At 42.9% G+C, this 14,107-nt stretch overlaps 1 protein-coding gene across 1 annotated transcript in view; it reads right to left on the minus strand.

The window, feature by feature from the left end:
* Window positions 1-14,107, minus strand: part of PHEX (phosphate regulating endopeptidase X-linked) — a 1,454,229-nt gene that overhangs the window by 572,789 nt on the left and 867,333 nt on the right. Inside the window, exons 10-11 of the mRNA XM_085622474.1 lie at window positions 11,506-11,599; window positions 5,436-5,564 (exon numbers count right to left, since the gene is read on the minus strand). Of these exons, the coding sequence (XP_085478600.1) occupies window positions 5,436-5,564; window positions 11,506-11,599 (223 nt within the window). The remainder of the gene's footprint in view (window positions 1-5,435; window positions 5,565-11,505; window positions 11,600-14,107) is intronic.

The raw sequence follows: 14,107 nt of genomic DNA on the forward strand, positions 1-14,107 counted from the left end.
CTCCCCCCTGCCTGCCTCTGTTTACTCCAGCAGCGGTGGCATGGGCAGTTGATTAACCCTGCCTTTCCTCCTTGTTATTAATGTATAACAGTTAAAACAAGGGCAGAGTCACCGCTCTTATGAAGCAGACCCTATAGTTGTAAATTGCCATTCACACGTTTACAATTATTATTTAGTGATGTTATTGTTGACTATAGAGTTGCTTCAAATGCGGACACAACAGGAGCTTAGAGTAAATATTCGAAGCGCGTCTTTAAATGTAATAGACGGCTTAGGACTGTAATGTACACAGCTGAGTTTCAACCCTGGTGTACCCTTACAGCTAGTGAACTTACTAGACTGCATGCAATTGATGTGACTATCAGCAGCATTCCTTTCCAACAGCGTTCCTCTCGTCCCCAGTGTGTGAGTGAACCATTTGTTAACTCAGAAGAATGCCACTGCTTTTTCTTTTGTTCGGGTAAGGCCGTTTTTTTATATTTTATTTTATTGCGTACAGAATTGTACGGTTTGTATTTCAGTATAGTGCACTGTAGTTGCATGCTCCTGCATTACAGTACCTCGTTGAAGCATTCACTGTGCTGTGTGAAGTCTGTTTGGACCTCAGAGATCCCTCCCTGCCCAGCCCTGAGCTCTCAGCCTACCCTCCCTCCTTGTGTTTATAAATAATACATTTAGAAACAGCTCGTGTGAACTCATGTCATTGCACCATGCCCATCGTCAGTTCACTAAACACACATTTAATTTCAAGGCATTTACGGCCAGACATTGCCCCGTTTTACCTTTTTTTTTGCATATTTAAAGCATCTGCGTAAGAGCAAGGCTGCCATTTGTTCACTTAGTAAATAATGTGAATTCTAAGGTTTGTTAATGGAATGTATTTGACAGATTAAATATGAGTGTTTTTGCTGTTGCTCCACGGAGCACATTTCCATGTTCTTTCTTTTTATCTCTGGCGCATGTTACCTTCGGGTGAGGTTAGCAATGCCAATAGCTCCAACTCCAAAAAATGCGAGACCTAATGCATTTACAATGCTTGTTTTAAATGTGCAAATTGCAAGAAATGTGCACTGATGACATAAAAAACGACGTGAAGAATGATGCAGTGTTGACATCAGACAATTTCTCTTGTGGGGTCTCAGACAACCCTGAAACAGAAGTACAGCTTCTGGTCGCATATCACTGACCGCTGTAGGACTTTGGCTGGAGTGTAGCAAAGATTTTTCATTTGGGTCTTTATCAAAATTATGTCTAAACACTATAATAAGTTAAGAACAACAGCCTAAGTCTGCATTCCCACTATGCACTAAATACTGCTACATAAACTCAGTCAAAGTAAGGTCCATGACATACACTTCAGGAATAGTGTGACTATATTATAATCATCACACATATTTATAACATGCTACGATTTCTATGATCTAGGCCCTGGTAACGGGTTTTAAATATTAGCCAAGTCACTCGCACTTCTTTTATCGGCCTCAGAAGGATAAAAGGCTGAATGCACTTGTCGGAATCCAAAAGTGTATTTCAGGTTAAACACAGATATCTATAATTTATGGCGTAGTTCACTGAGCTCTCTTCTCTCACCATCCAATGAACTGTTCATCTTGTATCAACCAAATCCTCAACTCTCTTCCACCAAACATAACATGGAGAAAATTAGGTGATCTACGTTAACAAGGACTCGAGGCCAGTCCGCGGAGCAATACACCATATGAATTTGACTCAAATTAGTTTATAATATCTGTTAGACCTGGCACCTTGGCGTGGGTCTCCCGTCCATTTTTTTCGGTGTCCTCATGTGTTTTTGCTGGTGTTAGATGCTTTGGGCACTGTGCCACTGCTGTCCAGTGCCACAGTGTAAGTGCTCCCTATGGTAAATTGATGTATGGATTAGTGATTCTATGATTGGCTAGTTTGGTTTGCTTGTCAGACCCTAGTACAGTGCATCAGGAGTGCCCAGGGCTTGTAAACCAAATGTTGCTGGTGGGCTTGCAGCACTGGTTGGGCCACCCACAGAAACAGCTTGTAAAGTGTGTCTCAGGCCTGCCATTGCAGAGCCTATGTGCAGTCTGGTACTGCCATGTTGACTGGCCAAGTGTACCCACTTGCCAGCCCCTAAACCTCCCCTTCTCTTCATATCAGACACCCCTAAGGTAGGCCCAATGGCAGGGTGTATTGTAAGTAAAAGGGAGGACTGGCCAAGTGTACCCACTTGCCAGCCCCTAAACCTCCCCTTCTCTTCATATCAGACACCCCTAAGGTAGGCCCAATGGCAGGGTGTATTGTAAGTAAAAGGGAGGACGTGTGGGTGGCATGTCCTAATAGTGAATTACAGCCATTTTCGTTTTTCACTATTGCAAGGCTAAATGTTCCCCATAGGCCAGAATGGGCAGTTTGATTATTACATCTTATAATCCTAATTGACCCAGGTAACGGTGGAAATTCGAGTTTAGTATGCCTGAACTCAGAATGATGAAATGCATCTTTTAAGGTGGTTTTAACATTCTGGGCTTGAAAATACCACTTTTAGAAAGTAGGTATTTTCTTGTCTAACCATCCAAGCCTACCTCTGCTAGCTTGTGTATTCCTTGTCTGGAGTTTGAGTGACAGGGGCTGGGGGATTCCAGGAGACAGGGTGAGTCAGCACAGGGCTGAATAGAAAGATCTGCATGTAGTTGGGTGGGAGGAGTTGCACCTGGGACCTGAATAGGGCTGTGCCTTCCCTCCACAAAGCTGGCTCCACCTCCTGTGGTGCGTCTGATGTCTCTGCCCTGCACTGTGAAAGGAAAGAAGGAGTCTTGTCAACAAAGTGCTCCAGGACTGACCAGAACTGGTTTGGACTAGGCAAAGACCTCTCTGCCTTCAGAGAACAAAGAGAAACTGAGTATAAATATTGGGACCCAAACCCAAGAATTTTACTTTGGAAAACATGAAGAAACCTTTGCTGAGGAGAGGAACTAGAGAGACTGAGGAGTGACTATCCCTAAGCTGAAGTGCTGCTTGGGGGTTGGCCTGCAGTGGTTGCCTAAACTGCCAAAGAAAGGAGAGAGGAACTTTGTGTGTACTTCATCAACTTGTAAAGGATCTCCAAGGGCTTGAGAGAGAGCTTGTCTCCTGCTGAAGTCTCAGGGAAAACAGACTTCACCCACCAGCTCCCCAAGAGTCCTTTTGGAAGTGCCTGCTGCTGTGCGAGACTTTCTGAGGGACTGCGTGTCGCAAGGAGCTGGAAGCGCGACTCACGGAGAAGCGCGTCGCCGCCGCAGCCGCTGTCGTCGCATCGCCGAAGAAGAGGATCGACGTCGCATCAGACACCGCCGCATCAACGGAGAAGCGTGTCACCACCGGTGCAGTTGACGCATCATTGCCGAAGCGCCTCGCATCGCCAGAGAAGAGGATCGGCGTTGCATCAGACGAGAAGCGTATCGCAGGGCCTGTCGCGTCTCAGGAGAATCGTTGAGTCGCTGAACGGCCGTCGCATCGTTGCCAAAACGTCTCACATCACCGGAGAAGAGGATCAACGTCGCATCAGACGCCGCCGCATCACCGGGATGCCTGTCGCAGGGCATGTCGCGGCTCAGAAGAATCGTTGAGTCACCGCACGGCCGTCGGGTGTGCACGCATCGTGTCGCATCAAGAAGAAGATGCCATCTCTGTTGCATTGTACTGGATCTTCATCGCATCACGGCGTTCCGTGCCGCAATGCCACGGAAGCGCAGTAAGAAACCGACGCATCACCTCCCCTCGCAGAGAAGAACCGACGCATTCCCTACGCATCAGTTGGGACCCGACACATCACCATTCTTGTGTGTAAGGAACCAACGCATCACCTTCCCTGCAACACTTTCGTTGTATAGCGTTACGCATCCTAAGGTACATTGAACTCAAAGTGTTGCATTTACCATCTTAAGAGAACTAAGCTAATTCTACCATTTTAAGTACAGCATTGTGGATAATTGACGTTTATCGTCTTGTGTTAAATCTATATAAAGAATACTTATTTTTAATATACAACTGGTGTGGTGTTCATCTGTAGTGTTTTCACTGGGTTACTGTATGTGTTCACAAATGCTTTACACACTGCCTCTGAGATAAGCCTGTCTGATCGTGCCACGCTACCAAGGGGTTGAGCAGGGGTTATTTTAGGAGTGTACCCCCTTACCCTGACTAGACGCAAGGGCCCCTATTTGGTCAAAGGTACCTACCTCTGCCAACTAGAGACCCCCAAATCTAACAATATCCATCGATTGAAAACTGAATAACTACTTCCTGACAGCGTAAAAAGACATTTTTTGCAATCACTCATATCTAGCAGATGAAGTACTCTAATATTGACTTTGTTGTGTTCTAACGATAGGCAGCAGTACAAAGGCTTCCACTGTCATGACACTGCATACAAGAAGACAATATAACAGGAAGGAGCAATTTGAGAAATGCAGAACAGCAACCAAGCCCAATGCGCTACATTGAACTGCACTAGGGAGAAAACACAACACATTGCCATGTCTGCAAGGATATGGCACTGCTTCTGTTATCCCTTGCAGTGCTGCTTAAATAGGCTGCTTATGTGTAGGGTGATGTCTAACATAGGTTTTGTCCTGAAAAATAACCCTTATGCCTCCTTGTATGTGTTGTACAGTGCAGCACACATGCAGTCGTGAAATACATTTGGAAAAATGAAAAAGATTTCTCCATCTTAAGGCTTGCCTGGATGAGGTCTTATTACTTGGTGCAAAACCCTGTCTACCATTGTTCGTGTTTAGAGCTTTGGGTTCGCCACAATGGGGGTAAATGAGCATACGCTCATGTTACGCCCCCTCGTCACAAAGCACTATTTGCATTTCTTTACGGCTACTTGTCAGTGCAAATAACGTATGGCGCTGGAAATAAATATTATATTCGCACTGCCCCGGTTGGAGTCACTTTTTTGATATTTTTACAAGAGCAAAGTGTTCCTAAATCTGCCGCAAAGTTTTATTTTGACCAACATATTTTCAAGTTATGAATGTGAGATCGCTATAATGTGTGGAGCAGACTTAGATATGTATTCTGAATAAATAGAGGACTATTCTCGGTTATTCAGCAAACCTAAAGATTTTTTTTTATATTAAACCTCAATTTCCATTTAAAATAAACTGCGACATTCACATTTCGTTTCGCATTGGAAACTACCTGCATTGTTGATGTTCCAGAACAAGCCTGTGACACGTACAGAACAGGTCGAGAGTCATAAATATACCCCAATCTGGGATTCTGAAGTAGCAGTCTCCCTCGTCTTTCTTCTATGTCCACATCAATGAAATACTTTTCTTAAATGGCGTTTTCACAGCTCCATTTCCACAATACTTTGAAAGAACACATGGTTGTCCTATATCAAATTTCTTCTCTTATGAATCACAAACAAAATAGTATGCGCTCAAAGAAAAACCTACCATTTGTTTTTTGTCTTCTTGGAAATGGGCATCTACAAACATCTTCCCAACTGGATAAGGGAGGGCGTTTTCTACGTAGTTTACACATCTGTCCCACCGAGCTGTCAAAGATGTTGTCCCCAGGATGACCTGTTTATGAAATAAGGCCTCAGAATTAACAATTCATTTAAAACAAAATACCATCTTTTAACAACATTCATGGACTTCAATTATATATCAGTAAAAGATGTGATTGTTCTGCCCTCTCATGATGATTTTATCGTTGCTGTGCAGTAGAAATTTGTTTGCTAGCCCAGTGGTGTCCATCGTAGGTCCAGGAGGGCCGGATAGATACCAGATGTTCAGGATCTCCAAATAAAAAAGATAAAATAATTTGAATGAAAATCACTTACATTGCCAGGGGTTTTACGGAAAACCTGGAACTCTAGTGGACTCCCCTTACCCCCTCATTAATGTTACACTTTGACTGAAGCTCCTGCCATATTGGAAAGCAGTGCATTCCCGAAACCATAATAATCTTGTAAAGGGTGGCATTGCTCTCTTTCATAAATATGGCACCCTCTTTGTGACTAGCACTCTGCTGTTGAGAAACACCCAAACACATGTAGGGGACATTTCAGGGGACGCATGACACGAGTCTCCTGCAAGGAAAACATACTGAGTCAGGAAGAATGAGAAAGTGAGGGAGAGTGTAGCAAATGAGACTTTTTTTCCCTACAGTCCAATACATTTTCAGCATTTAGCCATTATGTCCCGTTATGTTATGTTACATTGTGTTGGCATGTTATATTATTATATGCTGTTATGTGATGTTGTCAGCTTCTTCAAAAGTACACTTGGCTTCAGTAATTTCCAGAACTGGGTGTCCGGTGTGGGTTGCGCTGTCCAGAGAAGACGTGGTTGCAACTTGGCGTGTAGGTCAGTAGACCTGCTGACGAATTTTGTTACGTTGTGCATGCGTTATCAGGTACTTTTGAAAAGCCATATACAGAAAGTTTGCATAGTCTACCCAGGGCATCTGTACCAAGAGATATATTTCCAAAAACATCTAGTTTTAAACATTGTGCTCCAAAACATCAGAGCAATACCATCGACCACCAAAATGGTACACATTCCAGACCATTGGTGTCCATCGTATGCCAACGTGGGTTGGGCCCATAGCAGATGTTCGGGCTCTCCAAATAAAATAGGTTAACATGTAATGAATATGAAAAAAAAATATATATATTCCTGAAACGTTGCTAAATACTGGCGCACATATATCATATCATTTGCAAACTGTTCATCTGTTGATTGCAGTATTCAGCTGTCTCAGTGATACTAATATGCCACATTATGCCACTTAATTTGCATTTTCTTGCTGCATATTTGAATCAACCCAGCTGCATAATTGTGTCCTCCAGTGCTGCATAATTCCACTGGCACTATTATGGGTTCTGCAAACTTACTGTATGCAATGTCTACCAAAATAAGATTTGCACACCCTAATAAAACTAGTAATGTGTTATTCCCCCATTTCAAAGTATGCGAACAACACGTGTGAGCTCTTTGTTCCTGCAATCACATTCATCTTAGATGTTCTAAGTAGGACATTCTACTGACTGATTTAAAACCTAGAATTCTTCAAAATGTTTGCTGGATAAATGCCTTCGTAGCATCAAACCTCTGGGAAAGATTCCAAGCAAACTACAACCTTTTATATTCTCTGCAATTGATATTTTCTGCATTATAAAGGCTTGACATTTGCTGGAATTCACTGCTCCAACCTACGATCAATATAACTGGATTGATGGAGGACACCACGGATGGGGGGCTCCAACAAGCATTGTCTCACCAGGCGCCACCAGCACTAAAGCCGGCCCTGGGAACAGGACACACATAAACACAGAAACAACTTGGGCAGAAGTACAAGCATTGGCATAGCCAATAGGTCTCGCCTTTGGGACCTTATAAGCGTTTAGCCATGCAACAGTTGCATAACTAAACACTTATAAGGTCCCAAAAGCGAGACCTATTGGCTATGCCAATGCTTGTTTTAACTGCTGCAATCTATTGAAGCCTCACGAAGAACATCAAAGCGGCCGTGAGGCTACGAAAGTGATCGCGATCAAACATCAAAGCGGCCGCGAAAGTGAAAGTAATCGCAGTAAAGCGCGACGCGCGCGCCCGCGCACATGCACTGTAGCTCTAGGCTGGCCTGGTAGCACTTTTTGGAGCCCTCTCAATAAGTCTCGCCAGACCAGCGCATGCGCTGGGTCAGGCGAGACCTAAAAAACAGACTGAAATGCAATGCGGGATGCTGCATGCTGGATTTCCAAGATGAACTTTCATAAATACCATAGAATCAATGTGCAAGTCATTATTTTCACTTACTTGTCACTCATCACACTTTTGAGAATACATTCTTGTTCACACATTGGCAACCCTTATGAGTAGACCAGAACTCTAAAGGATGAGGCAATCCGGGATCCATCAAACAAGGTGGAGTTCAATGCACACCTCACTCCCAACTAACCACAAGACTGCGTTTCCAGCAGTGTGCCTCGTAAAAGGTGCATAGAAAATAATAAAAATGGAATTCACATATTGATGGGAGATACCTTATAAGTGTTTAGCCATGCAACAGTTGATGCTGTTGCACCAAGGATATTGTGCTGCATAACTAAATACTTATAAGGTCCCAAAAGCGAGACCTATTGGCTATGCCAATGCTTGTTAGTTTTTAAATTGCAGTCGTTATTTAAACTGTAAGAGCAGCATGTAAACAAACAATAAGTATAGGCACAATGTAACTAACAAAACATGAAGGGGCTTTTGCTTTTAAAATGTTAGTAATCCGACTGATTGCTTGCATTATATGGGTACATAGGAGTCTGCAGCAGCTAAAGGATGGCTCTGCTTGACCGGAAGGTTCCCTCCCACAATTCCGTTCAGCATCCGGTTGGTAAGTCAGGGCAGGCCATGTAGAGGGACCCATTAGGGGTGTAGCTATAATTAGTGCAGCATATGCAGTGGGAACTACACACAATTCTCCAATTATGACCGTGTTTTGCTGCCCTGTAAGAGGCCAGCGTGTCCGTTTTCCTTGTTTGCAGTAGGGCTCATGCCACCCTTGCATGCCACAGCGGCACAGCCGTAGGAAGGGCGATGTTACAAGATGTGTGTTGATCGATTGCTCAGTCTGTGTCATGAACAGTAGAACATTCACCTTTGCACTTTATAAAGCCCCAACTAACCTCTGTTGAAGGCCCAAGCAGCACGTGGCTTTTAAAGGAGGGAGTCCAGAGTAAGATGTATGTGTTACAGGACACCATGCCGTGAAGGTCGCCTTCTCTGCATACTCGTCCCCTTGGTAGTAATTAGCACGGTGGAGAGGTCAGTCCTAGCCAGTTCATTTGGCCAAAGGTTAAGTGCACCATATTAGGTGATGAAATTCATATTTGGCCGTCTGACGGGAGACGTTCTGTATGTTTGCCAATAGAGCGGGTTGTCTGTCAGATTTGAGAATACAGCAGGATTCGAGCAACACACGTCTGCGACAAGCAACGTTGCGTATATTCAACTATTACCATTTATGAAATGAATCCCGCAAACCATGCAATCCAGTAAGTTGTCTTATTACCCTACTTCATTCATTTTATCAACCTTGGCAGGATGAAATGCTGAGATGGTCGCACGCAAGTTACAAGCAGCACTCTGTAGTGGGCGCTTATCCCACTGAGCTATCTCAAAGACTCAGCCGTTGTCAGAAGGCCACTACTGTATCGGCGCATCTCCCAGTTAACTATGGCTGCACACCTGTCTCTTATCACATGTGATCCCAAGTAAGCTGGCTTAAGATCAGCTGTAGAGACCAGAGTAGGGTGATATGGAAGGTGGCAAACTGCAGTTACACTTGCTACCTTGCCGTCAGCTAGACACCTTGTTTCTACTCCCGGGATTCAGTTGACAACCTGAAGCACACTGGGAGCTGTATTCTCAAAATATACGTATATGCCAACATTTCTGTATAAAACGAATAAGAAAGCACTCCACATACCGTACAATATTCCTTTATTTGGGGTGGCTGCCCGTGTTCCGACCGTTTAGAATTTTTTTCACGGCAACGTTTCTCCCTTTCATGAAGCAAGTCTCAACAAGCATTGGCTGCGCAAAATGCGATGGGGGGCGGGGAGAATGAAGAAGCATTGGACGCGCGAGATGCGATGGTGGGGGAGAGAAGCGGGAGTTCTGATGAAAACTGGTGTGAAATAGCAGCAGGGAAGGGGGCGGAGAGGGGCTACGAGGGAGAGCGACGTGAAGCCATATGGCTGCTTTGCGCGCGTGCACGCCTCGTGCACTGTAGCTCTATGCCAGGGGAAGCACTTTGAAAACCCACTTACAAAATGTCTCAAAGAGACAGCTTTCGCTGTCTCAGCGAGACATAAAAATGGAATTCACATATTGATGGGAGATACCTGATGGACGGAATACCACTCTACCCTAATACAATTTACTCTACTGCAGTGTTCACCTGCCTGCTCAAGGCACCTCATATAGCATACTTTTCACCATACACAATTAACTTATGCTGGGCAGCTGCTCTATGGTCCATGACATCAACCTTACAAGATGTGAAGATTGAAATAAATGGCAACCATTCCATGAAGAAATGATTGAAGATTCTGGTAAGACCAAGGTCCTGACAGGAGATGGACCCACACAGTACAACATTTATTTTTTTATTTTACAGAGTTTTATATAGCGCAAACTTGACCCAAATTGGGTATCAGAGCGCTTTACATAGCACCAGTTGCATTTACATGAGGACACATTATTTTTTTTGTTAGACAGGGGGAGATTAAGTGATTTTCCCAGAATCGCAGGATGTTCAGCGTCATTGCCAAGGCTCAAACCCAGTTCCCCAGATTCGAGGTCGACTGCCCTAGCCGTTAGGCCAACTCCTCTCCCCAGTACCACAAACCATCTAAAGATACACATGCATTTTGGCTCAATCATCAGGAGACGCTGAAAGCACCATACACACAGCCCTACCCACCGGGGAAGCAAAACACCCAAAGATTCCATAAATAGTCATGATTGACACCCCAGTGCGTTAGAGAACACAAGATTTGGGGGTACCAAAAATGAACTCACAATTAGGAGTTTATAATTCCAGTGACTATTTGCAGTTACAGAAATGCCACGACCCAACATGTGGATTGGCAAAATGTTCTGCCAGCGCGTTCTACCCTACTAAGAAGCTCCTAGTCTACTACATGGAGTCACTTTGATTTGGAAACCTCCATAGTCCTGGTTGATAACTCGAAGTGCCAGATGTACTATGTTACTTGCCCAAAACTGCAGTCACAAATAGCACCAACGTTTTGTAGCCAGCAATATATTTTGCAAACGAAACTACCAATAGGTTGGTTTGAAAAATAAGTACTCCGAGGGTTAGCCGAATGACCTGCCTAATTAGTATTCAAGAGGTAGGTTGCAAATCCCTCTGAATGGCTTCCTTCCCAGAAAGGGTGACCTGCAACAGACAGCAGACGACCAGCCCTGTGAAAAAATTTCAAAATGGACATTGTGTTTTTTAAAGCAGCCCAAATTTCTTAAAGGAAATTGGACAGTTTTTCAATCCAATTGGAATTTTGGTTGTAAGGCCTTGATGCATAGGTTATTGATTTGAAATTTGGAAGGGACACCCCAAAAACACCCCACCCGAATTGAAGCGACACCCAAAAAATCCCCTTCCAAATTCTGCATTGGTGATCATTTCCAAACAAAATGATCAATTTGAATAAACTTTTTTGAATTGCTAAATGTGCTTAGTATATTAGAACAAGGTTTTCATCGGGCACAAACCCTCTCATATAGCAAATTGGAGGTCTTGCCACTGGTTAAAAACTTTGTACATCTGGCCCTAAATTCGCTGTATTTCTCACTACATTTATGGCAGAGGAGGAACATCTGACATAATGGTGAATAGAATTTCAGACAATCGAACTCAATCTCGGACCTCATTTCTATAATTATCACATAATCGTATTTCATGGCATTGTGTTTTTGAGATGTGGCCACTTACCCGTCTAAACTCCAGTTGCCTATACTGAAAACGCCGACTTAGGTTAGCAATCCTGGAATAAACAAGTCTCCATACCAAATAGTTTGCAAGGGTCCTGTAAAGTAAAAGTAAACATGAGTTTGTTATAAGTGAAACATGTCTGATACAAATCCTTTTTAGATCGCAGGATGAACATGTTACTAACTGGGGATACAAATCACTTATTCGGTAGGCAGGCATGTAGATAAAAACTTCCATAAAACCAGATTTTAAGGTTTGGGTGATTGATATCAATGATGATGACTGGTGGTGGTGATTTAATTTTAAATTGCTTTTGAACACACATTTACAATAATCTGCAGCAGGCATACATTTGCAATGAGAGATATGCACCTTAAGTTGACCATAGTTAATACAGGCCTTAATTTAAAATGGCTCATGTTAGTTGCAATGATTTCTGATTATCACGTATTTTTTCCTCTTTCACGTTGCAGCGGCCAATCTGTAACAGCCAGCATTAATTTAAATGTATTTCTTGATTAGTTACTGAATGAATGTTTATCTGTGTATGTTCCTTGGATAGTTAAATCATAAACATGCACATGAAAGTTGGAACATCTTGACCAAGATGTATCATCCCACTACAAGATATCCAGCTGAAGGTCATGCAGCATTGTGTGTCAGTCAGGGAGAAAGATTGGCTTTTGATTATCACAACATGTTCGATTCTAATTGGTTCTCTTCATGGGAATCGTAACTTTTTGAGCAAGAAATAGTTCAAACTATGCATTGCTGAGAGAGTTAGTTCAGATGCCCTTTTCATTCTCCTTAGAAGAGGCGCTTTCCTTGATCTGGTCTAAAAGAGTCAGGCTCCTAATTAAATCCCTTTCTCACTTACTTGTCGGAATCTTTATTTGATTCTGCCTTTAGAGTCTTAACTTGCTGACGCTTTCTGTCTGACTTCTCACGAACTTTCCCGATTTCCCTAGCTTAGCAAATTAGGGAATTTATCTTCCATGGAACTGGATATACCTTGAATTACTTTATGACAACTTTTAACAGTTTGTCTTTGCGTTTGCAGTTTTGAATTGATTAGAATTGTACTGACTAATGCATTTATTTATTGATTACAGATTTACAACGAATTTGAATGATTAGAGCTTGTAACTTTGCTAACCTGCTAATAAACCTTCATGATTTGTAAATCTACCATTTTCTGCCATTCTGTGGGGCCTAACGTGCTTAACGTTATTTAAATGTATTTTATTTGTTATGCACAACTCAGTGTGGGGCTAAAGGTCTATCCGCTTGAATGCAGCTTGTGTTTGCGTTTCCACCAGAAATCTGCATGGTGCAAATGTGCTGCAACAAACATTGGTAGCGGAGAATGGTTCCCACTGAGGCATTTGGAGTTATAAGTAGACCCAGAGACAGTTAGAATCTGTGTCGACCCAGTTGTCTTCCCAGGATTCTATGGTCCAGTGTGGAGTAGTGGTGGTGTTCCACCATTACTAAAGTGGTTGTAGTGTCCTAGGAGAATGAGTATATTTAGGGTTACCCGTCTTTGATTGTGTGTTTGTTCTTTTGATAATTTATTGTGTTTCATGGTGTGATGTTAAAGTGGGTCCAGAAGGGCTCCATGTGTAATTGAGAATTGCAATGCTTTTTCATGTACATTGCTTGTGCTTGAGGTTTTGACTTTTCTGTTTGGGTTGAGGTGTTGGGAACATGAGGTACCATAAGCCACACCAGAATATAGATGTATTTACTATGGTTGTGAGAGTGTACTGATGAGGTTGGTGTTTGGTTAGTCCTTTTGCACTGTGGAGTAGACTGCACTAGTCAGGGCAATTTCCTGCAGGTTGAGATCACTTCGTAAGTGTGACAGTGCCAGGGGGGCATAATTCCCCACTTCCTGTGAAGTGATTGTTGAGTTTGAATTTCCTTTGGAACACACAATAGCTATGGTTTTGTTTTTAGATAATTTGCTTAAGTGAAGCTGTTCGCCATGGAGTGAGAGTTGCTGTGGGGTGCCAAGTTACATCATAAGGTGCCGCAAGTAAGATATCAATACTGTGATTGACTGGCGAGCCGCCGAGAGGTGCTCAAACAAATGCACCTGATCCTGCCATCATGGAAAAGTAAAACCAATTGATTGCCTTTTTTAAAACTAAGGTTCCACAGAAGAGATTGATTGGTTAAAAATATGAAGGACTACCTAAGAGTCTAAAGATAAAGATAAAGATGACAAGTGGCTTATGCAGATTTTCAGGCAGCATAGCGGCGTTGAAAATTCAGAGAGAGGAAATCTCAGTAGTTTTTTGTCCCATCCCAGTTTGTTTTTGGTTTTAGCCTGGAGACTAACTCTCATATTCAGCAAAATGCAATTGGCTGGCTGTCAAAGGCCTTAAATGACATTTTTGTGGAATGCAAAGTATTGCAGTGATGATTCAGGATAAGGACAGAGGAAAATTAAGGAGAAATTCTAGGATTTTACTGGCAATGACATTGGTCTAGTCAGAAATGTTGAACCTGGGAGTATAACCATATAGCAAAATGTAGAGTACCCCTGAATGCCCCAGTACAAACTCTCAACAGAGGGGGTGACTATAATTACTCCTGT

The sequence above is a fragment of the Triturus cristatus genome, chromosome 8 (genome assembly GCF_964204655.1).
Source record: "Triturus cristatus chromosome 8, aTriCri1.1, whole genome shotgun sequence".
Lineage (NCBI taxonomy): Eukaryota > Metazoa > Chordata > Amphibia > Caudata > Salamandridae > Triturus > Triturus cristatus.